Consider the following 21,474-nt stretch of genomic DNA (forward strand, 5'->3'; position numbering starts at 1 on the left):
CAGGGAATGCCAGGAGGGAGCCCCCCGGCAAAGCCCGGTGCAGGGCAGGAGGTGCCAGGACCCTCCACATGCTGTCACATGTGGCCTGTTGTCGGCCCGGGGGTGTCAGGGGGAGCCTCCACAATCTCCCCTCTCAGGCCCATGGCTGGAGCAGCCCCTCAGCGAGGGAACTCCAGGCTGGAGTTCGCCTCCACCGCCCCCGACAAGCCCCGACACCTTCGCAGTGTCCCCGCAGGGCAAGGAGGGCCAGGGCTGATCCTCCAGAGTGGGGACCTGCCCGCACCCCGCTGTCACCTGGGGCTCCAACACCTGGCGCGGGAGAGGCTCCCTGTGGCTCCTGCCATCCCCATGATCCCTGTGTCAACCCGTGGCCACAGCTCAGCCATCACTGGAGAAACAAACCCTCCGGCGCTGTGCTGCTGGCCCTGTCCCAAGCAGACGCCATCAGCTGGCCCCAAACTGTCCCCAGCACCAGTGGGGATGGCACTGCTGGCACCAGCCCCTCCCAGCACCAGCAGGAGCTCTGGATTAGCTGGGCCCGGAGCCTGCTCTGATGGTGGTGGCTTTTGCAGCTCTCCAGGCTGGGAAGCTGCTGGAAAAGCTGTGCCTAAGGCCAGGCAGGTTTTGGGATGGGACTGGTGGCCCGGGGGCCGCGGGGCCACCCGCTCTGCCCAGCCACAGAGCAGCTCCCAGCGCAGCGGGCACAGCCCTCACCCACAACAAAGCCTTCCCAAAGTGCTGCAAAAAAACAGGGAGCAGGGCAAGGAGAGGGGAGAAACAACTCCTGCCTGCCAGGACCATCCCTTCCCAACAGAGCCTGGGGCCACAGCTACCAAATTTGGGACAAAAAACCCCCAGCTGTGGCTGTTTGCTGATGGCACACGGGTGGCTGAGCCCCCCTTTTCCACCCTCACCTCAAACTCGGGATGCTCGGAGTGAGCATGAAACACCTGGGGGGAAACTCCAAGACTATTTGAGGGAGGAGCCCAGGGGATTTGAGAGACAGGGAACCTGGCTGAGGAGCAGGAGCCCATGGCAGGTGGGACACGACAGAACCCTCGAGACACCCGCCACGGGAAGCACCAGCACAGGGCTGGGACAGGGGTGGGCAGGGACAAGTGTGCCAGGACATGCAGGAGCACAGGGAACCAGGGCAGCCCTCCCTGGAGCTGGGTGGAGCCCAGGTGTGGGGCGGAGGCTCAGCAAGCCCGGGCGTGTGGCCGGGCATCAAACAGGGCGCAGCCTCCTCCTCCTCCTTGCATGGAAACAGCACGGAATGCTGCTGCCCACTCCCACCCCAGAGAGGGGACCAAGGGACAAAGGCCAGCCTGGCTCCCATGCTCTGCATCCCTGTCCAGGTGTGGGGGTGATGGAGCAGAGGGAAATCTCAGCCAAGACATTGATTTTAATTTTTTAAGAATAAAAAAAAGACCAAACCAAACAGACAAAAACTTCCTGAAAACAGCTTCCTACCTCATAATTTCACAGAAATTAGCTTGGAAATGTCATCTGCCCGTACCTGCTCCAGGCTCTGCCTGTCCCACCCCAGCCCAGCCCCCCCCGGCACGGGCAGTGCCAGCCTCAGGGCTCTGCCCCCCACCCACAGAGTGTCCCCAGTGCCAGACCCCCCTCCCTCTGTGGGTCCTGGAAGGGGAACAGGAGGGTTTGGGCAGCCCCCGTGGGTTCTTAGCCCTCTCCAAAGCTCAGCTCCCCAGCCTGACATGGGGACGAGGTACTGGGTATTTCAGGGAGGGGCAGCGCAGGAAAGGAGCTGCAAAGCGATCCTGGATGTCACAATTCCACCTCCAGTGTCCCCGCCCTGGCACAGCCCTCCAGGACCCAGCAAAGCCCCCGGGACCCACCAGCACTAAGGAGTTAATGAATTCATTGCTGACTAAATTAGACCCTTAAGGACAAAACCACTGCCACCACCCTGGCCCTCCCCAGGGCTCCCCCTCCCCAGGAAAGCCACAGCGGGCGTGGGTGCCCCCCTGGTGGCATGGTGGCCGTGGTGGGAGGGGACAGGCAGGTGCCGGGGGTCAGGGGCTGCAGGCTGGGCTCGGCACTAATCCTTGGAGGGCTTCTTGCTGCGGGTGTTCCACATGCCGCGCTTGGAGTGGTAGTAGTGGTAAAAGTTCCTGAGGCGCAAGCGCTCCACCTCCAGCCCGCTCTGGAGCACCCTGCAGATGGAGGGATGGAGCTCAGGGATGGAGGGACAGGGCTCAGGGATGGATGGATAGAGGAATAGGGCTCAGGGATGGATGGATACAGGGAGAGGGTTCAGGGATGGATGGACAGGGGTCAGGGATGGATGAATAGAGGGATAGGGCTCAGGGGATGGATGGATGGATGGATGGATGGATGGATGGATGGATGGATGGATGGATGGATGGATGGATGGATGGAAAGGGCTCAGGGATGGATGGATACAGGGAGAGGGTTCAGGGATGGATGGACAGGGGTCAGGGATGGATGAATAGAGGGATAGGGCTCAGGGGATGGATGGATGGATGGATGGATGGATGGATGGATGGATGGATGGATGGATGGATGGATGGATGGATGGAAAGGGCTCAGGGATGGATGGACAGACAAGGATCAGGGATGGAGGGAGAGGGCTCCCTGCAGATGGAGGACAGAGGGATGCAGCTCAAGGGACAGAGGGATAAAGGGACAGGGCTCAGGGGATGGAGGAGGGAAGGGATGGGGCTCAAGAAATGGATGGACAGAGGGACAAAGCTCCGGATGGATGGACAGATGGACGTGGCCTTCCCAAAGGGAAGTTTTCCCCTCCACCACCCCATCATTGAGCCCCCAGCCAGCTTGATGGATGTGCCCAAATCCATGTGGCCAACCCTGATCCTGGGGGTTTAGGGGCTGCAGGACCCCAGGCTCACCTGTCCAGGAGCTCCCAGTCCTCCCCGCCCCAGCGGTCCCGGAATTCCTCCGTGTTCATCCCTCCCACACGGTCAAAGTCCGACTTGTAGATGCCGAAGAGGCCGAAGCCGTTCACCTCCCAGTAGCCTGGAGGGGGGGAGGAGCAATGAGGTGAGGGGTGGGGGCACCCCCAAATGCCCATCTCATCCCCTTTGTGTTCTCCCCACCACCTGGGAGCCACGGGGATTCCCCATCCCAACTCCTCTTCCCAGCCATCCCCATCTGTGCCAGCTCCTGCAGAGGTGCAGCAGGTGATGGCCTGGTTTTGGGGTGCTCCCAGCTGGAAAGGGGTCCCTGCTCACCGTTGGGCTCGCGGGGGGAGCTGCCACAGCTCAGCCTCATGACAATGGGGGCGTAGGCCAGCTTCCCCTCCACGCAGTGCTTCCGGATGCTGTCCAGGATGTTGGCAGGGAAATGGATGTGCAGGTCACACAGGAACACGATGCTGTGCTCGTCCTGGGAGGGGACACACACACACATGGGTCAGGGGAATCAGAGAGGAAGAGCCCCGGGAGAGGAGCCACAGGCAGAGCTGGTCCCTGTCCTCACTCACCTCCACCATGTCCACACCAGCCTGGAGCCCGGCAGAGCGCTCGAAATTCCCTGTGCGCCGCAGGTACTGGAACCTGGGGACAGAGGACAGGGCAGGTAGCACTGGGGACAGACAGGGACAGCCAGGAGGGGACAGGAACCACCGGCATGGGGAAAGATGCCTTCCCAGGAAAGCCCAGGTGCTACAGCTCAAGCTGAGGGTCCCCCCATAGAGTCAAGTTTCTGCACCCCCAAATCCACATGGAAAAGTAGTTTAAACCCTCAAAAATGAGGAGGAGGGAGGGGCAGAGAGGCAGGGGCTGTGCAGGTGGGGAAGGAGCAGCAGGCTGTGTGAGCACCTGTCCCAGGCAGGGAGCCCCCCAGACCCCGAGGCTGCAGGTGGGAGTTACCGGGGCAGCCGGGCGTCCCGCAGGGCCTTCTCCACATCCATGTCCTCGCTGTCAAAGTCCACCAGGATGACGTTGAAGTTGGCGTCCCCCGTGGCCCCGTAGAGGCCGGCCATGTCCGAGATGAACTGCTGCACCCAGCGGGCCTGGTTCTTCACTGCCGGAGACACATCCCTCAGGCTCACAGTGGGGACCCTCAGCACCTCCCCCCAGCCCAACCAACCCCTTCTGAGGAGAGGTGACACCACCCCCATCCTGCTGGAGGCTGCTGAGGGAGCAGCACAGACCCCAGAGAGCCGCGTCCTGCTGTCACCTACCCGGCACCACGAAGTGCACCATGACGTCCTGCCTCCAGCTGAGCCGCAGCGGCCGGCACAGCACAGATTTTCCGTAGAGGATGCTCCAGGCACTGGGCTGGGGCTCGGTGGCCCCCAGGGCCAGCCCGTCGGGGTTGGCCTCGGCGCTGTCGTCCTGCTTGCCCTGGTGCAGCAGGACGTAGACGTACTCGGAGAGCCGCACCGTGCGCTGGCCCCGCTCCGCCAGCTCCAGCTCCAGCAGGTACCGGTTCCCCCGCGCCGTGTCCCGCCGCTTCTCCACGTTGATGATCCTCAGGAGGGTGTAGATCCTGCCGGGAAAAGAGAAGCCTTGAAATCGCCGCCATCCTGAGCTCTGCTCCCCGCGATCCGGGACCCACCCCCTCAAATTCCCGCTGGTGTTCCTGCTCCCTCCGTACCCCCCGTTCTTCTCGTTGAGCCTCTCCATGTACTGGGCCACCACGTCCACCACCTCGCTCTCGGCCAGCTGCAGGTTTCCCGACACGTTGCAGCGCAGGTCGTTCCAGTCGGAGCGCAGCAGCTCGAAGTCCACGGAGCTGACGCTGAACGTCCGCTGCCAGTTGATGGAGTCCTCCAGCCAGCCCTGCTGCAGCTCCCCTGCCTCGTAGGAATAGTCCGACACCTCTTCCTCCTCATCCTCCTCCTCCTCCTGGCCCTTTCCCTCCTGCTGCTGCGATGCCGTGGTTTCTGACACCTTCAGAAAGGATGTCACCCTCGTCCCCTCGGAGCGGGTGGCCTCGGATGAGTTGTAGCCGGCAGTGGCTGCTGTCCTGCCCGGAGCAGGGGTCGTGTCCTCGTGGCTGAAGAGCCCCTCGGTCCCCAGGGCCAGGAGGCCGGGCAGCACCCGCTGCTTGGGCGGCCGCTCCCACCTCCTGCCGCTCTTCCGCCTGGCAGGGTCCCTCTCCCTGGAGATGTTGCCCAGGAGCCAGGGGCTCCGGCGGCCGGGGAGGGCCCGGAGCTTGCTGGGGGTGATGGGATGCTTCTGTGGGGTCCTGGAGCGGAGGTGGACTCTCCTCACAAGCTTTGGATACAGGAAAATGCCGGGGAAGGCCGGCTCCTGGGCCGGGGCTTTGCGCTTCCCGGGCTGCAGCCGGGTCACGTAGACCTTCTCCTGGCTTTTCCGGGGCTTCTTGTCCTCGCTGGGAGCTGCTGGCCTGCTGGGACCCGGCGTTTTGGCTTTGCCACCAAAGATGGGCACGGAGAGGTGGGGCTGGAGGCCCAGGTGCTTTGGAGACGCTGCCGGCAGCCCCAGCTCATCCTCCTCACCCTCGTCCTGGGGCAGCCAACGGAGCGCCCGGCGCGGGCCCCGCTCCGGCGTGGGATCCCCCTGGAGGGCGGCCGGAGGGCTGGGGGTGCCCCACGTGCCCCCTAGCTGCCCAGGGGTGCCCCACGTGCCCCCCAGCTGCCCAGGGGTGCCCGGCCCGGCCTGTGCCCGGCCCCGCTGCCGGCGGAAGCTGTAATAGTCCAGGTCATCTCCGTAAGCCCCGGTGACCGGCGCGAGATCCTTCCCTTTGGCTCTGGGTGCCGGCCCAAAGCTCCGCTCCTTGGCCTCATGAGGGGCGTCTGTGGGCTCAGGGCTGTCCACTCCTTCCTCTTCCTCCTCCTCGTCCTCCAGGAAATCTAGGGAGCGAAGGCAGAGATCAATGCTCTGAGGCAGAGCCTGATCCCAGCAGGAGAGGAACCTGAGAGTGGCTGAGGTGAGGGAGCAGAGCTGGGGCACCAGGGGATGCCCACCAGGGCTGGCAGCTCCAGTTGCTGCCACTTATCCCCACCTCAAATCTCAGCACAAATCCCCCTTCATCCAGGAGCAAACCCGACCTGCCAGAGCTTTACCAGGCTGCAAATTAATCAAGGCAGGTTCTGAACAGCCTCTGGCTCCCCAGGAGCACCCCCAGGCTCCATGGACACCCCTAGACTCCACACTGGGTCTGGTTCCTGCTGCCCACTGCCAAGGCCAACCCAAGAGATGTTGGAGGGAGAGCAAATCCCAATCCAGTGTCCTGCTTCCCACACCCCACATCACCCTGTTGTCATGCCGAGCAGGATGCTCTGAGGGATGCTGCTCTGCACAGCCCAGCCCTCCTGCAGCCTCTGGCACGGCTGGAGTGACTCCAATGAGCCACAGCTCCGAGGGGATGAGCTGCCAGCAGCGGGGATGCCGGGAGCTCAGCCCCGTGCCCAGCCATGCCTCACTGTGACTCACTGTCAGGGCCAAGGAAGAGAAACGCTCGCTGCCGCGGATCCTCCTCCTCCTCATCCATCTTCATGTACTTGTAGAACCCAAACCTGGGGATGGAGAGGGAGGGTGAGGGCCTGGGAGAAGGGAGGAGTGAGGAGGTTCCCAAATCCAGGAGCGCTGCCAGCACTCAAGCTGCTGCATGCCCGGGAGATGGGGAAAGAGCCAGCCTGGGGTGGCCCTCCCATGGGAGACAGGGACACGTAGCTGAGGATGCATCATCTCAGCACTGCTGACATCAGCCCCCTCTGTACAGCACCCCAAAATCCCAGCCCCTAGTACCTACTTTTCCAGGTAGAGGGGGGACTCCCTGTAGAAGCACTTGTTCTCCGTCTCCATGTGAGTGAGGCGTGTGAAGTCGTTGGGATACACGAATGAGAGGTAGACCTGAGGGGTAAATGGTGCCGTGCCACCCCGAGGCGTTGGGGACCCGAGGCCACCACCAACACCAAAGTGACCCCCAGGACTTCAAACACAGGGATTTAACCCCAACTCTCCCAGGCTGAGCTGTGCAAGCTCAGCCCAACCCTCCAGCAAGGGATGTTTCCTGCTGGATTTTACCCAGGTAGGAACATCCCTGCCCTGGGCTCTGCCACGTGCCCATGGGAGCGTGGCCCTGTCCCCAGGGAGACACTTACAAACTGCAGGCCCTGGTAGCGGGCGATGGGGAAATCCTTCACCACGTAGGTGGGGCTGTAGGCACAGGGCACCAGCACGTTCTCCACGCGGGACGCCTCGATGGCAGGGGCTGTGGAGAAGCCCAGAGCATCCCAACGTGTTCCCACACACCCCAGCAAAGAGGCCTCTGCTCAAGAGATGGGCAGAGGCTGGCAGGGATGACCCAGGTGGCCACAGCAGCCCTTTTCCTCCCCCAAACCCCGCCAGGGATCAGCATGGATGCATCCTCGGGCACTCACTGAGGAAGAAGGTGTCCCTGGGGTCAGCCTTGAGCATGTCAGCCCCGTGCTCGTCCTGCTGGGCCTCCCAGAGGTGGCTCCCACTGTGGCTGGCCAAGGTCTGTGGGATGTGCTCCACATGGTTCATCTTCAGGGACGACTCATCTGCAGGACAGGGCCGGGCTGAGCCCCCAGGAACACCCTCCAAGGGGGCCTTTCCCAACCCCTCCTGCTCCCAGGGAAAGCAATGTTGCCCTCCCAGCCATCTCAGAGACCCTGTAACTAATCAGCCTAATGATTATTGCATCCACTAATGAGGACAGGACAAAGGCACAGCTGATCCTAGCCAGGCCTCCTGCTCCTATTACCACAGCCTCAAAAAGGAGGGGATGCTCAGGGCTGTAACTCCCAAGGACACGCAGGGGTTAAACCTTGGATGTCCTTCCTGCAGGTACCTGCAACACGAGGTGGTTTGCCTCCTACCAGGCATGAGGGTGGCATGTCACCCTTGGCCACCAATCAGCCCCCAGGAGGTCACCCTGCTCCTGTCACCTCAGCCATGCTCCCATGGGTGCTCCCTTCCCTGCTGCAGAGCCACAGGGAAGCAGGATCCCCCTTCCCAAGCCCCAGATTCTTCTTCTTGTGGCAGGGAAAGGCTTCCCAAATGTGTCCTGCAGCTGGCTGGGGTTGGGCTGAAGCCCCTGGAAAAGTCCAGAAGGAGGGAGGAAGGAGGGAAGGAAGGAGGGAAGGAAGGAGGAAAGGAAGGAGGAAAGGAAGGAGGAAAGGAAGGAGGAAAGGAAGGAGGAAAGGAAGGAGGAAAGGAAGGAGGAAAGGAAGGAGGAAAGGAAGGAGGAAAGGAAGGAGGAAAGGAAGGAGGAAAGGAAGGAGGAAAGGAAGGAGGAAAGGAAGGAGGAAAGGAAGGAGGAAAGGAAGGAGGAAAGGAAGGAGGAAAGGAAGGAGGAAAGGAAGGAGGAAGGAAAGGGGAGCTCTGCCTGCTGCTGGCAGCCCCCAGCAGGGAGGGGCTCCCCAGGGCTGACATGGCTTTGCCCTGGGTGCTGCTGGGTCAGAGGGAGCCGGGAAGCAGGAAGGAGAAGCAGGAAGAGCCGGTGCTGAGGGACAGGGATTTATCTGCACATCATCCATCTCATGGGCACCTGCATCAGCACCACTGGCACCCCTCATCCCTCTTGTCCCCAGGGATGCTGCCTGCTGCCTGCCCCCTCCTCCTTATCGACACCTCCCAGAGCAGGAGTGATGGCCGCTCCCGCTCCATGCGGAGCGCCGGGGCAGGGCCCATCCATCACAGCCTTCCCTGCTGCCAGGGCAGGGGCAGGAAGCAGAAGATCTATAGATTTAATTAAACCCTCTGCCATCCATCCCCACTTCCACGACAGCTCCTCGTAACTCAGGGCCAGGCCCCGGAGCCAGAGGGGTCTTGGCAGGCAGGACGAGGCTGGAGCACCAGCAGAGCTGGGCTTCCACGCTGTGCTGATTCCACATCCCATTTTTAGCAGCATCTCATCTTGCTCCCAGCATCAATCCTACCTGCTGCAGCCCCTGCAGCCCTCCTTACACCAGGCAGAAATCCAGTGGGGGGATTCAGAGGCTGAGATGTCCCCCCAGGACCCAATTTCCTGGGGGTTCTGCTTTCCTTCCCATCTCTCCCAGCACGTGCAGCCCCTGGAGAGCCTGCTGGCTGTGGCACCTGGCCCTTACCTGTGTACAGCGAGATGTAGGAGGAGTCAATCACCTCAAACTTCAGGCTGGGGAGGAAAACTCGCCACTGGGAAAAAAATAAAAGCATATGGGGAATGAGCAGGGGGGTAGCAGGGGTCAGGATGCAGCTGCCCAACCCCAGCACCCCAGGATGGGTCCTCCCTGTGCACAGCTCCCAGAAACTTCCCTGCAGAAGAGGAGCAAGAGAGAGGGCTGATCCTGCCCCATTTCCCACAGGGTTTGGGATTAAGAGGGATCTCTGCAGGGTTGGAGAGGGAAAGGCTCCTGTGGGTAGGAAACAGGCTCATGCTGGTTCCCTCTGGGACTGTCACAAGTCCTGTGACCAAAGGGCTCCTTTCCTCACTCCAGTGCTTTATAAAGAAGAGTTTGCCTTGATTTAAGAGGGTCTCCAGAGCTGCCTGCCCTGATTTAACTCCAGCATTTTAAAAGCCAGTCTAGAGCCCTTGTCGGGACAAGCCCTTCAATGCCCCCGGGGCGAGACACATCGGGGTCCTGCTTTTGTTGTGGATGCTGTTGTTGTCTCTCTCTTCACAGCTGAGAGGTTTTTCTGCAAGGCTGAAAGGCTTCACTCCCTCCCTCCAGCAAAAACATCCCATCTCAGAAACATCTCCCCCATCTATTTTGCTTTCCCCACTATTTGTTTTTGCCCAAAGAAACGAAGATCTTATCGGGATAGAGGGGATGGGGAGGAGAGAGGGAGGGAGGGAGGGAGGCAGCCAGCGAGGAAGGGGTGTAGCTAGCCTCCCTGATGCTTTCCTGGCACCAGTTTTATTCCAGTGATTAATGAGTTCTTGGGAGAAAGGAAACCTTTGCTAACGAGCCAACAACTTGCCCTCAGCCAGCCTGAGCCTCTGACACACGCTCCAGGCTTTGCCAGGGCTGTGCTGCCAAGGCAGGCAAGTTCAGATTCGAAACCCATGGTAATTCCAAGGGGGAAAAAGAAGAAAACAGGGAATGGCTCCATCGTCAGGGCCACCTCTCTCTCACTGCTGGGATGCAGCCTGCAAGGTGGGACCTGCCTGTCTGGGCTCTTCCCGCCCATGGGATTCCATGGCAGGACCACCAGCAGGAAAGGAGAACAGCACTCCATGCATCCCAGTGCTGGAATGACCAGGGAAACAGTGACACTGACTTGTCCCCACTGGCAGCTGTGGGACGGGGAAACCTGGCTTTGCTCCAGGATAAAACCCTTGGGGACACACATGGGAAAAGCCCTGGCACTGGCTCTCTGGTGCTGGAAGGAGCCTGGCATGGGGGGGTGGGCATTTACTCACCCCAACCTCCACGTGGTCCGAGCCCCGGTCATCCTGCTTGTGCAGCAGCTCAAAGTAGTAACGTCGGGAGGACATGAGGCTGCAGGGGAGGGGACACAGCTGTCAGAGCCCAGGGCCAGCCTGGGAATGCCTCCCTTCCTGCCCACGGGTGGGTAAAACCTTCCTGAGGCAAGGAAACAGGGAGCTGGGGAGGGTGTCTGCTCCCCATCCCACTGCTGAGGGCATTTGTGGGATTGGGGGGACATTGTGATGTCCCTGTCCTCATCTCATCACCCGCCCCTTCTAACCATGGATCTGGGGTCCAGCCCAGCCCCACGTCCCTCTTGGGAAAGGACCACGGCCCAGGGAGGTCAGAGGCAGCACCTGCACGTCCCAGACTCCATCCCCACAGGATGATCCCCACAGACACACTCACCGCAGGGGCTTGGACACCTGTGAGCTGAACTTGGTGAACTCCCCCGGCGCCGTCCACTCGGTGCCCAGCTGGGAAGGAAGGAGGAGCGTGAGAGCAGCAGGACACCACACCAAAGCCCACCAGCTCCCCGTTACAGGAATTAAACCCAGGGAAATCCAGGGATAAATATTAAATCTCCTGGTCTTTGCCAGCTCCAACCAAGAAGGGACCAAGGGGCTCCTTTGGAAGCCAAGCCAGGCCTGGCCAGGGAGGGGAGCAGGCTGAAACAGCCTGGCATTCCCAAAGGAGCAGAGAGGCAGGAGAGCTGCCCCCAGCACAGGCACACGTGGATCCCTGCCCCTGGAGCAGGGCAAGGCAGAGGTGATGCCATACCTTGCCCACAAATGCAGCCAGTCGGGAATTGGAGGGACTGTCGTCAGAGCTGAGCCAGAACTCTGAGTTGTCATCTGATGCCACAGAAAACTGGAAATCCCCTGCAGAGAGCCATGGAGAGGGTCACCATGAGGGACACGGGGACTCTTGTGGTGTGGGATTGATCCTACTGCCTCGTGGTGAGATGGGGAACAGGGATGGGGCCACCCCAGACCTCATGTCATGGCTCTGTCCTGGATGGGATCAGGGCTTTGCCTCCCTTCAAAGCCACAGGAAAAAGGGGCTTTGCTCCAGAAGGACCCTCCTACCCAGGAGCCAGGGTTTGGGGACCATCTCCAAGAGCCTTTCTGTGCTCCTGTGGCCAGGAAGGGGAAGGACACAGCGTCTCCACATTGCTGCGTGGGGGAAAAGGCCACGCTCCATCACTCACCATCCTTGAAGGGATGGATGTAGCCAAAAATCCTCAGCCCGTAGTTCTTCCACTTGGGAGACACAGCCAGCTTCTTCACCGTGGTGCGGGTCTGCCAAGGAGACGGGCATGGATCACCTCCTCCATGGATCACCTCCTCCATGGTACCCCAGCCTCCCACACCCACAGAGGGGGCCCCATCACCACCCACCTCTCCTCCAGCTGGGAATCACCTCCTCAAGCCAAGCCCTGCAAGCCAAGCTCCTGAGGAGGAGCAGTGGGCACCCAGGGAGGGATGTTTGGACCCTCCCACCAACCCCCGAGCTCCTGTCCCGGGACTCACATGGGGGAAGAGCGGGAAGTGGAGATTCTTCCTCAGGTGCCTCACGGCCCCGCCACACCAGTCCTCGAAGACGTGCAGGTTTGCCTTCCCTTTGTACTGTGGGAGAGGAGAGGGGGCTGAGTGGGGCTCCTCCTCCTCCCCCACGCCCTCCCAGGGCACTGCCCACACCCACCTGCTCGTTCCAGGGCAAGGCCTGCTTGGTCAGGTTGAGTTTGGGGTGGGCGCTGGCTCGGCTGGAGCGCTGCTGGCCTCTGGAAAACCAGGCATCCACGTCCTGCCCGTCACTCTGTGGAGGCACAGAGGGACAGAAGGGATGGGTGATCAGGGCCAGCACGTCCTGTGCTTGTGGGATGTCTCTGTGCACCCATGGCACAGGCTGCCCAGAGAAGCTGTGGCTGTCCCGTCCCTGGAAAAGCTCAAGGCCAGGTTGGACAGGGCTCGGAGCAACCTGGGCTAGCCAAAGGTGTCCTTGCCCATGGCAGGGGCTGGAACTGGATGGGCTTTAAGATCCCTTCCAACCCCAAACCATTCCAGGATTCCACGATCTAAACACCTCATTCTGAGCCTTGCCTAACCAAGGCAAAAGATTTCACGGCTCAGGGCAAAGGAAAGCAGGAGGAGGCACAAAAATATTGGCAAGGTGTCCCAGGCAGCAGTTTCAAAATGTTCCAGCTAAACTTGTTTCCCTTCCTCTGCCAAAACTGCTCCAAAACAGTGAGTTTTCTGTTCATCCAAAACGTTTGGCCAGTCTTGGGGGCTGCTGGAATTTTGGGCTCTTTTTCTAAAAGCACAGAGGTAGCAGGATGCCTCTCCACTCTCCCTCTTCCTTTAAAGGGGATTAGGTTAATCCCATTGCTTGTATCTCATAATTTAGAGATTAAGTGAGCATTTACCTGCCTCCAGCTCGCTGATGGGTGACAAGGAAGAGCCAGGTATTTCTGGGGCCCCTCCAGAGCATTCCCCTCTTCCTCAGCTTCCCCAGAGCATCATCCCACTCTTCCTCCACACCCCAGGGCAGGCACACGGCACTGTCACCACAGCACAGCCCATTTGGATGCACAGTGCCAGGGAAATAATTAGCAAACTGCCTAAACAAACTCATTAGAGCCCCGGAGGAGGGAGCAGTGCCCTTGGAAGACCTCACGAGGAGGGAGGGTTTTGTGCCAGGCTCACTGGAAGGATTCTCCCTCCTCTCAGGAAAAGCCAGGATGCAATTCCTGCTGTGCCCTCTGTCCTTACCCAGCACCAGCCTGTGCCTCCTTTGTCCATCTGTCCCTTATTTCTGAGGAGTTGGGATAGGGCAGGGAATTCCCTGTGGCTTCCCCCTTCCTCCATCCCACCTGGCTGCCCTGCTAGGAGGCCTCTTGGTGACAACAGGCTGGACAGGGACAGCAGGGCCTTCAACAGGGGCTTGGTGACCTGCTGGACAGGGCACAGCAGGGTGTCCCGTGGCTACAATTCCAAGTGCCTCCTGCTTGGAGGCTCCACCTGGGGTTTAGTGGCTCTCCAGTCCAGGACAGAGCAGAACACACAAGAGCAGGTGGCTTTGCCCAGAACAGCAGGAATTGCAGAGCAGATGAAGCTGGGCCATGCCCAGGGAAGCTGTGGCAGGGCACATGGAGCACAGTGTGGGATATGGGGGGGGAATATCCCACCCCGTTTCAATGGGATTTTAGAGGGTTTATCCATGGTGAGAGCTGCTGGGCAGAACCTGAGGCTCTGATGCACCCCCAAACCCTTGGATCCCCTCAGCTGGACGAGACCCGGAGCACTCTGCCCTCAGTGACCTCCCCAGGCCCCTCCTGCCCCGTTACCATGGGATCTTCCTCGCGGCTCTCGCTGGAATCCTCGGCTTTCCTGCGCCGTGCCGGGGCCGCCGGCCGCCTCCCGGGATCCGTCACCTCCCCCGGCCTCTCTCCATCTGCCAGGGAGCAGAGTGGGGTCACAGCACAGCCCCCCACCCTGCACCTCTCCTGGGGGCACCCCTGTCCCCAGCACCGGGAAAGGGAGGTGCTGGCACTGGGGGACAGGGACACGGAAAGGGGGCCCTGGCTACAATTCCCCTCATTCCATTTGCACTAAGCAGCTTTGCAGCAGCTCATCAGCAGCAGGTTTAATTACACCCCCCACAGCTCCCAGCCCTTTACATAAGAGATACTGGGATGAGCTGCTGGGGTCTTGCTCCCCTTCCATCCTCAGGGATGCATGCATCCCTGCTTCCTGCCCCTCCAAATCCCAGCTCTCCCGAACCATTCAACAGCTCTGCCAAGAGCACACCAGCCCCAAACCCCCCAGACACCATCCCCTCAAACCATGTTCCTCTTCAAAATCACACTCACATCAAAATCTTGTTCCCAGACCCATCAGCTTCGTTAATGTGCTGAGTTAATTATCCCCAACTTCTGACTCCCCTCTGCAGCTCCTTTTCCTTGGGCAGGCAATTTTAAACTACACCCACTTCCCCCAAAACAACACTGCAGACCTGGAAAATGTTACTCTGGGGGGGACATCCTCTTTTTCTGCCAGCCCCAAAACCCAGGGGGATCCACAGCTCAATCCAGAGTCCAGGGAAGCTCGAGGCAATGCTTGGAGAGGTGGGTGTCCAAGAACCACCTCCACAAACACCTGAGGCTCCCCAAAAACCAGCAATGAGGGGGAGCCCCAGGTGTGCTGAGCAGTGACCCCCCCACCATGGGAATTGCAGGAAAGGGCTCACGGACCCGTTCCCAAGGGTATGGAAAGATGTCCCTGTGCCTCCACACCCTCCTTCCCACCCCAGCAAGTCCTGGGGGCTCCCACTCCCTAGAATGGAACAGCCTCAGTGACTGCCAGGGCCAGGGAGGGGCTGGGGGTGCCCGGAGCCCCCCGCCTCCCACACCATTGGTATTCCAGTGGCCGCGCAGCCGGCGTCTCCTTGGAGATGGCAGCACAAATCCCATCCCCACGGCAGGGACAGGAAATTAAGCTCTAAAGCCCCTTCTTCTGCTCCCAGCCATTCTTCAGCCCCTGGCAGCCCCAGCTGGCTCCTGGCAGCTCCCCAGGCTGCTCCCTCCCCTCGCCCAGCCTCCTTCCTGCAGCCATCCTTCCCTCTTCCCGGGGCAGGAGGGTGATGGGAGCAGCGGCACACACAGACAGTGGCATTCCCACATTCCCAGTGCTCTGATCTGAGCATCCATCACGGCCAGGAGGAGCTCAGCGCCCCCAGGGGACCTGCCCAGGGCTGGGAGTGGCTCTGTGGTACCCGCTCAGGGAGTCTCTCCCAGCCTTGGAGGAGATAAACCTGACTCCAGTGGGATCCTGTGGGATTTGCCATGGACAGAATTCCCTGGATGGCAACCTGAGCCAGCAGCATCCCTGGGATGGCTGGATGTGGCCATCCTGCTTCACTCTCCTCCATGTCAGGACTGTGAACTGGTGGGAGATTCTTTAGGTAAAAACCAGGAATAAATCCAAGCTGGGCAGGCTCATCCTTGGAGCTCTCAGGTCCCAGAGCCACGAGCCCCCTGCTTGCTCCCCATCCCTTCCAAGAGGCTCCCACATCCAGGGAGGAGCAAAAGCACCAGCAACGCTCCAGAAAAGGCTTCTGGGCTTCCCTGGCAATTTAAATATTGGAAAGTGGCTTCTGGTCAGGCTGGGGGGACCTGGGAACTGGTGCCACAGAGATAAGAGGTGGGGATGGGCAGTGCCTGGTGCCAACGAGCATCCCTGCTCCCAAAAATCCCGAGTTCCTCGGTCCCAACCACAGCCCTGCGGGAGGAGCAGCTCAGAGGCAGGAGAAGAAGAGGAAGAAGGATTCCAGCTCCTCCCAGCATCCCAGCAGGATGCAGAGCAGCACTGCTGCGTCCATTCCCTCGGCCAGCCTCCCTCAAGGACCAGAGAGGGCAGGACAGGGACAGGGGAAGCTCTGAGGACAAGCAGGGACCACTGCCAGTGGGCTGGGGATGCTCAGGGAAGGGAGGGAAGCAGTCAAAGCTCTTCCCTGGAGCGACGCTGATGCTTTGGGAGCAGCGAGGAGGGGGCAGGAAGCACAAACCATGGCACAAAGCAGCTCTGAGTCACAGCAGCCTCCAGACAGGGAGCCAGGATCCTCATCCTGGGGAGGAGGCCACGGATACCAGGGACCCAGGCAGGGCACGGAGCGATGCCTCCCATGGGAGAAGCGTATCCCGTTATCCCGGCCCTGTAACTCCGTTGGGAAGCACAGAGAGCCTTTCACATCCCACCTCCCTCCTCCTCCTCCCCAGCTCCAAACACAGCTCCTTTCTTCCAGGCCGGGGTTTCTCCTGGCCCTTTTCCAAGCCCTGCGATGTGGAGGGGGGGAAGTGACATTTAAACCCCGACACAGCTGCAGCAGAGGTGGTGGCAGCAGAGGTGGTGGCGGTGCCTTCCTTAAACCCAAAGGTTCCATTCCCAAAATCTCCCCCTCGGGGCAGGAGCATCCCTGCAGGAGCCTCCTAACGAGATGTTGAGTAATTACAGTTAGCCAGAAAGGAATCAATACCAGAAATCCCCCTGTCAGTGCCACAGAAACACAGGACAGAACCCCCTGACAGAGGGTGGTGGCACGGGCTGGGTGACAGCCGGTGACACCAATGGGGATGAGGGAAATGGGGTTTGTGACCACCCTGGACACCCCTGCCCCTGCCTCCCCCAGGCACTGCTGTCACTGCCTTGCAGAGGGAACTGGAGCAGCCAGGGGGGATTTCTGCTGCCTCCCCCATTCCCGTGCTGCTGTTTTCCCACTCCGTGGCTGCGCTCTCAGCTGGAGCCATGGAAATCGATGCGGAATCGCTCTGGCTGCTGATGGAGCTGCCATGAGAGCACTCCAGCTGACAAACACCCACCAGGAGAGGCAGCCCCGACACTTCCACGCTCATAATCAGCATCTCAAATCCTTCCCAGGATTGGACAGCTCCCAGACTCCCTGACTGTGCACCCAGTGCCCCTCAGCCCCACCTGCTCCAGCCCCAGGGAGAGCTGGAGCAGCTCCCACGAGAGCCTGCTCCATCCCAACAGGGATGATGCTCAACTCACAGCCCCCAGCACAAAGATTTGGCTTTCTGGGATGCAGCCTCTGGAGAAGGTCACGGTGAAATGCTGGGAATTTTAGGGTGCATTTCACCCCAGAAACATTCCAGCCTCTGAGCTCCACATTGCCTGTGGGGTCACCATCCCAGTTCCAGCCTCCCAGCCTCTTCCAGCAGCTGGCTCCCAGCTGGCTCCTCACCCAGCCAGAATCCCTGTGTCCTGCCAGTGCCAAGGCCACTGACACCCCAGGAGGCTGCTCAGCCCTTCCAAAGGAGCAGCTCTGGAGGGCCCCAGCTGCAGGCACAGGGAAGGGATGGAGGGGAGATCCAGGGCAGATTCCAAACACCAACACAAAGAGCTCCTGGTGCTTGGGAAAAGCCATCCCTCACCTCCCCTGGCTCCAAGGGATAGTTTTGGGGACCCTCCCAGTGCCAAGGGGGCCGGGTCACAGCCAGGCTGGGGACAGGTGCCACCCTGGGGTGCCACTTGTGCCTCTGAAGAGCCACATTTTTGATTCTGAAAAGCCCAAAACAGGCAGGTGCCAAAGTTTTCCCATTGGGCATCCCAGAGGAGCAGAGAATGAAGCCTGGGGCTGTCCAGGAAGGGATTCCCATGTGGAAAAAAGACCCCAGTGACACCCAAACCAGCCTTTCCCAGCAGGGATAGGAGAATGGGGTGATGCCAGCAGAAGAAAGAGCAGCTCCCAGCCCAGTCCCAAATCCCACTGCCCTTCATCTTCAAAGGGCTCTCTCATCCCCTTCCCTACCTGCTCCTGGCATCCCTGACAGAAAGGATGAGCCCCACAGCAGCTGCAGCATTCCAGGCTCCCAATTAAAATCAAAGGATCTGCAGAGATGGATCCCAGAGGGACACATTACCCCAAACCTTCTCCCTCCTGCTCTCCCCAAAGACGGGAGGCAGAAGAGCCAAGGACAGGACCACGGAGCATCCATCCCACTGCTGCCTCAGGATCAGGGGGTTTGGGAGCCCTCTGGACCATGGCAGAGGGGTGACCCAGGCCATGCCATGTCCAGCAGGCAGAGAGAGCCCACTCCATCCCTGACCTGGCTTTAGCCCCCTTGAGCACCCATCCCGTGCTGCCCCAATCCCCCAAAACCTCACTCCAGGCTAAACCCCAGCAAACCCCAAGCCCCAAATCCCCTCTGCCAGCCACTTCAGGACGTTATTACCTTTTTCTCCCAGTTCTTTTTTCCTTTTCCATCCTTTCCCCACCTGGCACATCCCCGTTTCCACCCCATTGCCTCAGCGGGTTTCCAGCCGGGAGAGCTGGAAATGGCCTCATTATTTCCACTGAGGAATCCTGTGCTCAATTAGCCAGAGAAGGGTAATTATCTACTTGGAGAAGATGAGGAAAAGGGGGGGGGGGGGGTGTTTTATCAGGGACCAGCCCAGCTCCCAGCCCAGCCCCTGGATGCTCCAGGTGTCACCAATGGCTGGGACATGGGGAGCCCTGGGATAATCCCACTGGGATAATGCTCCCAACCCCACCTGGCTGGGTCTCCCCCACTTTACCCCCCCCCCCAAAAACCCGCCTAAAATCCTCATGCCCTGCACCTGCAGCCTTCAGAGCATCCAGCTACTCACTGACATCCTGTTTAATGAGTAATTAACCTTTTTCCTTGTTAATTAACTGGGCAGCACCCCTGGCACAGACAGACAGGTCCTGGCTCATGGTGGCCAAATCCAAAAGTCATCTCCAAGCTCCTTTTGGTGCACAGACCCTTGGGGTGATGCTCTTCCCCTAAACCCTTGCAACAAGGTTTTTTCCTTAATATGGTTTATTTTCTATGACCTATTTGGGATTTTTTGTTTTGTTTTTTTTTTCACTCCGTTCCATGTTTTTCCACCTAGAACACTCCCTGCCTCTCCCACTCCGGCAGCAGCAGGATGAGGGTCCATCTGTGCATGGCCAAACCCTTCCCCAACCTCCATCCAACCCCTTTCCACCACCTCATGTCCAAAAAGGGTGAATGGGACCTAAACTCTGCCTTTCCCACACCTTCACCCGGGTTTTAGGACCCCACTGGAAAATCCCAGTGCAACGAGCATCCCAGCTGTGTCCAGCTTTCCCTGGAGAATCCCCCACCTCAGCCAGGGAAGGTGCCTGTGTTCCCCACAACAAGGGGCAACATTTTCCCCTCCCAATGTACTTTCCCATCTCTCTCCCCACCTCCCAGAGACCCCGTTCTCCCCTCATTCCCACTTTGCAGCCATTGCACCCCCTCCCTCCCACAGCAAAACCTCTGGAGCATCCTGAGAGCCGGCCGGGATGCAGGGCACGCAGGGACAGCAGGGATGGGCACCTGGGAGCATCCCTGTGCATCCTGCCGCCAGCAAAACCGCGGCTCGCCCCTCACACCCGCGGGGACCCCGATCCATGGTGTTCCCAGGATGGGGACAGCGATCCCAAGCCAGGGTCCGGCCAGAGGCCACCCAGACACGGCCGTCCCGAACAGCAGCGGGGCCAGGGGGAAGCACCTCGGGATGGTGGTGGGAATACAGGGAAACCCCTCCCCGGGAACACCGGGAAAACCGCCCCGGGAGCCCCGGGCAGACCCTGCGGCTCTCCCGGCACGGAGGATCCCGCAGGGAGCCGGCAGCCCCCGCTGCCCCCCCTCCCTCCCTCCCAGCCTCATTTCCTGCCTCGCTCATTCCCATTATCCCGATTTCACCGTAAGGCCCAAAATTTTGCAGGCTCATGCTGCTGCTCCGCTCGGAAACTTTGGGTTTTCCAGCCGGGAGGCTTTGCCAACCCCCGGGACCGCTGGGACCCCCTCGGGAAAGGCTTTCCCTCCTTTCACAGGCGCCACATCCCGGCCCCTTGGCGATTTTTAGGACAAATTTTTTAGGCGAGGTCGGCCCCAGCGAGAACGCCACGGCTCAAGTTTCACCCGGCAAATATCGCGAGCGGCTTTGTGCCTCCCCGGGCTGCCCAGGCACATCTGGCCCGGAAAAACCGGGAGCGGCTGGACACGAACCGAGCCTCGGGGCACCTGTCCCTCCGGAGCATCCCGGAATCCATCCCGGAATCCATCCCGGGCGCTACCCGAGGGAGGGAGGCAGAAAAATGGAATTTTGGTTTTTTGTTTTTTTTTTTTTTTTTCAGTAGAGAGATACAGGCTGAGAAAGTGATGGGATGGGATGGGGAGGGTTGGGAACGTTGGGAAGGGATGGGAGAGAAGAGATTGTCCCTTCCAGCAGGGCGAGCGCCTATAAATGGCCTCTTTGTCATCTCAGCCAAGGCAGCGGGTGGAAAAATGAGGACGGAGCGGCTCGAGGGGGGACAATGAATGTCCCGGTCGGTTTGGGGGCCCTCCTGGGTGTCCCCTCCTCCCGAAGGTCCAACGCCGGGGCGCGGAGCCCACGGAGGGATCCCGCTCGCCCCAAACCCACGCGAGTGATGCGGGACAGAAGCGCAGCGCTGCAAAGGAGGGGTGCTCCGGGTCCCCAGCGCGGCAGGGGGACCCCCAAACCCCTCGGGGACCCCCGAACCCCAGGTGCTCAGAGAGCACAGTGCGGGGGGAGCCCCGGCGCTCCCTGGGGACCCCCAAACCCCAGATGCTCCGGTATCCCGGAGTGGCGGGGGAGACCCACCATCCCTTGGGGATCCCCAAAGCCCCCCGAGGCCCCGCTCTGAGGGCTGCCGGGGACCCCCTCGCCCCCGTTACCTTTGCCGTAGGTGAAGGGGAGGCGCAGGGCGCGGCCCTGGCGCACCAGGCTGATGTGCAGGTAGGTGAACCAGGCGGCCGAGGTGAGCAGCGCCAGCAGCAGCAGCAGCTTCAGCTGCTTCCGGAGCTTCTTCACCGGGAGCCGCGGCATCCTGCCGCCCGCATCGCCCCCGCCGCCGCCAACGCCGCCGCCACCACCGCCGGGCTAACCCCGGCCCATGGGGCCCCCCGCCCGTCCAGCCCGCGCGCTCCGGGCCGGCCGCGGGGCGGCTGCGGCTCGTGGGGCCGGGGCTCGGTGCGGGGCTCGGCGGCCCCGGGCCCGCCGGTGCATCGCCCCCCCCGCGCCGCGCCCGCGGGGGGAATGAATGAGCGGGCGCTGCGCGCGGCCACGCCCCCGACCAGGAGCGACGGCCCTGCTGGCCAATCGCAGCGCGCCCGCCGCGGGCTCTCTGCCAATGGGCGCGCCGCGAGGGCGGGGTCTGCGGAGGCGCCGCGCGTCTCCACGCCAACGGTCCGGCAGCCCCACGGGGCGCCGCGGGCGCGACCATGAGGGGCGCGGGGGAGAACAGAGCCACTGGGGCTGCCCCCGACCCTGCGCGGCGGGAGAGCGGGGCGGCAGCGAGGCGAAACCGAACGGGGTATCCGCGTCGAGGGGTCGGAGGGGTCGGCGCGATTAGTGACGCAGGCCTCGGCGGGGTCGCCCCCCGACTCCCCCCCGGGGCGTGGATGGTACGTTCCCGCCCGTCAGTGGCGGGGGCTGCAGCGCCCGGGCCGGTCCGCAGGGGGGCGCTACCCGCAGGCACGGACCCCACCGGGATCGTCCCGGGAAGATGAGTGCGGGCATCCCCGGGATCAGGGGCGGGAT

At 61.1% G+C, this 21,474-nt stretch overlaps 1 protein-coding gene across 1 annotated transcript; it reads right to left on the reverse strand.

Annotated features, from left to right (window-relative positions):
• Positions 1-1,387: 1,387 nt before the first annotated feature.
• Positions 1,388-20,904, reverse strand: B4GALNT4 (beta-1,4-N-acetyl-galactosaminyltransferase 4). The gene is made up of 20 exons (XM_036384509.2): positions 20,610-20,904; positions 13,707-13,813; positions 12,065-12,178; positions 11,893-11,988; positions 11,571-11,661; positions 11,141-11,241; positions 10,769-10,836; positions 10,354-10,432; positions 9,059-9,125; positions 7,364-7,507; positions 7,085-7,194; positions 6,733-6,833; positions 6,414-6,496; positions 4,609-5,830; positions 4,193-4,500; positions 3,879-4,032; positions 3,491-3,563; positions 3,240-3,393; positions 2,898-3,024; positions 1,388-2,180 (listed from the first exon to the last, which is right to left on the reverse strand). Exons 1-20 carry the CDS (start codon positions 20,758-20,760, stop codon positions 2,066-2,068), a joined length of 3,465 nt encoding a protein of 1,154 aa, XP_036240402.1. The 5' UTR covers positions 20,761-20,904; the 3' UTR covers positions 1,388-2,065.
• Positions 20,905-21,474: the final 570 nt, after the last annotated feature.

This window comes from Molothrus ater, chromosome 6 (assembly GCF_012460135.2).
Source record: "Molothrus ater isolate BHLD 08-10-18 breed brown headed cowbird chromosome 6, BPBGC_Mater_1.1, whole genome shotgun sequence".
In the NCBI taxonomy this organism is placed as follows: domain Eukaryota; kingdom Metazoa; phylum Chordata; class Aves; order Passeriformes; family Icteridae; genus Molothrus; species Molothrus ater.

Bases quoted from the DNA above. Each gene is read 5' to 3' on its own strand.
- B4GALNT4 (XM_036384509.2), bottom strand. From the start codon at position 20,760: ATGCCGCGGCTCCCGGTGAAGAAGCTCCGGAAGCAGCTGAAGCTGCTG. The intron at 3,564-3,878 runs GTAACTCCCACC...CTCTGTCCCCAG, and splicing joins CGGGACGCCCGGCTGCCCCG to GTTCCAGTACCTGCGGCGCA. The intron at 2,181-2,897 runs GTGAGCCTGGGG...CTCCATCTGCAG, and splicing joins GACTGGGAGCTCCTGGACAG to GGTGCTCCAGAGCGGGCTGG.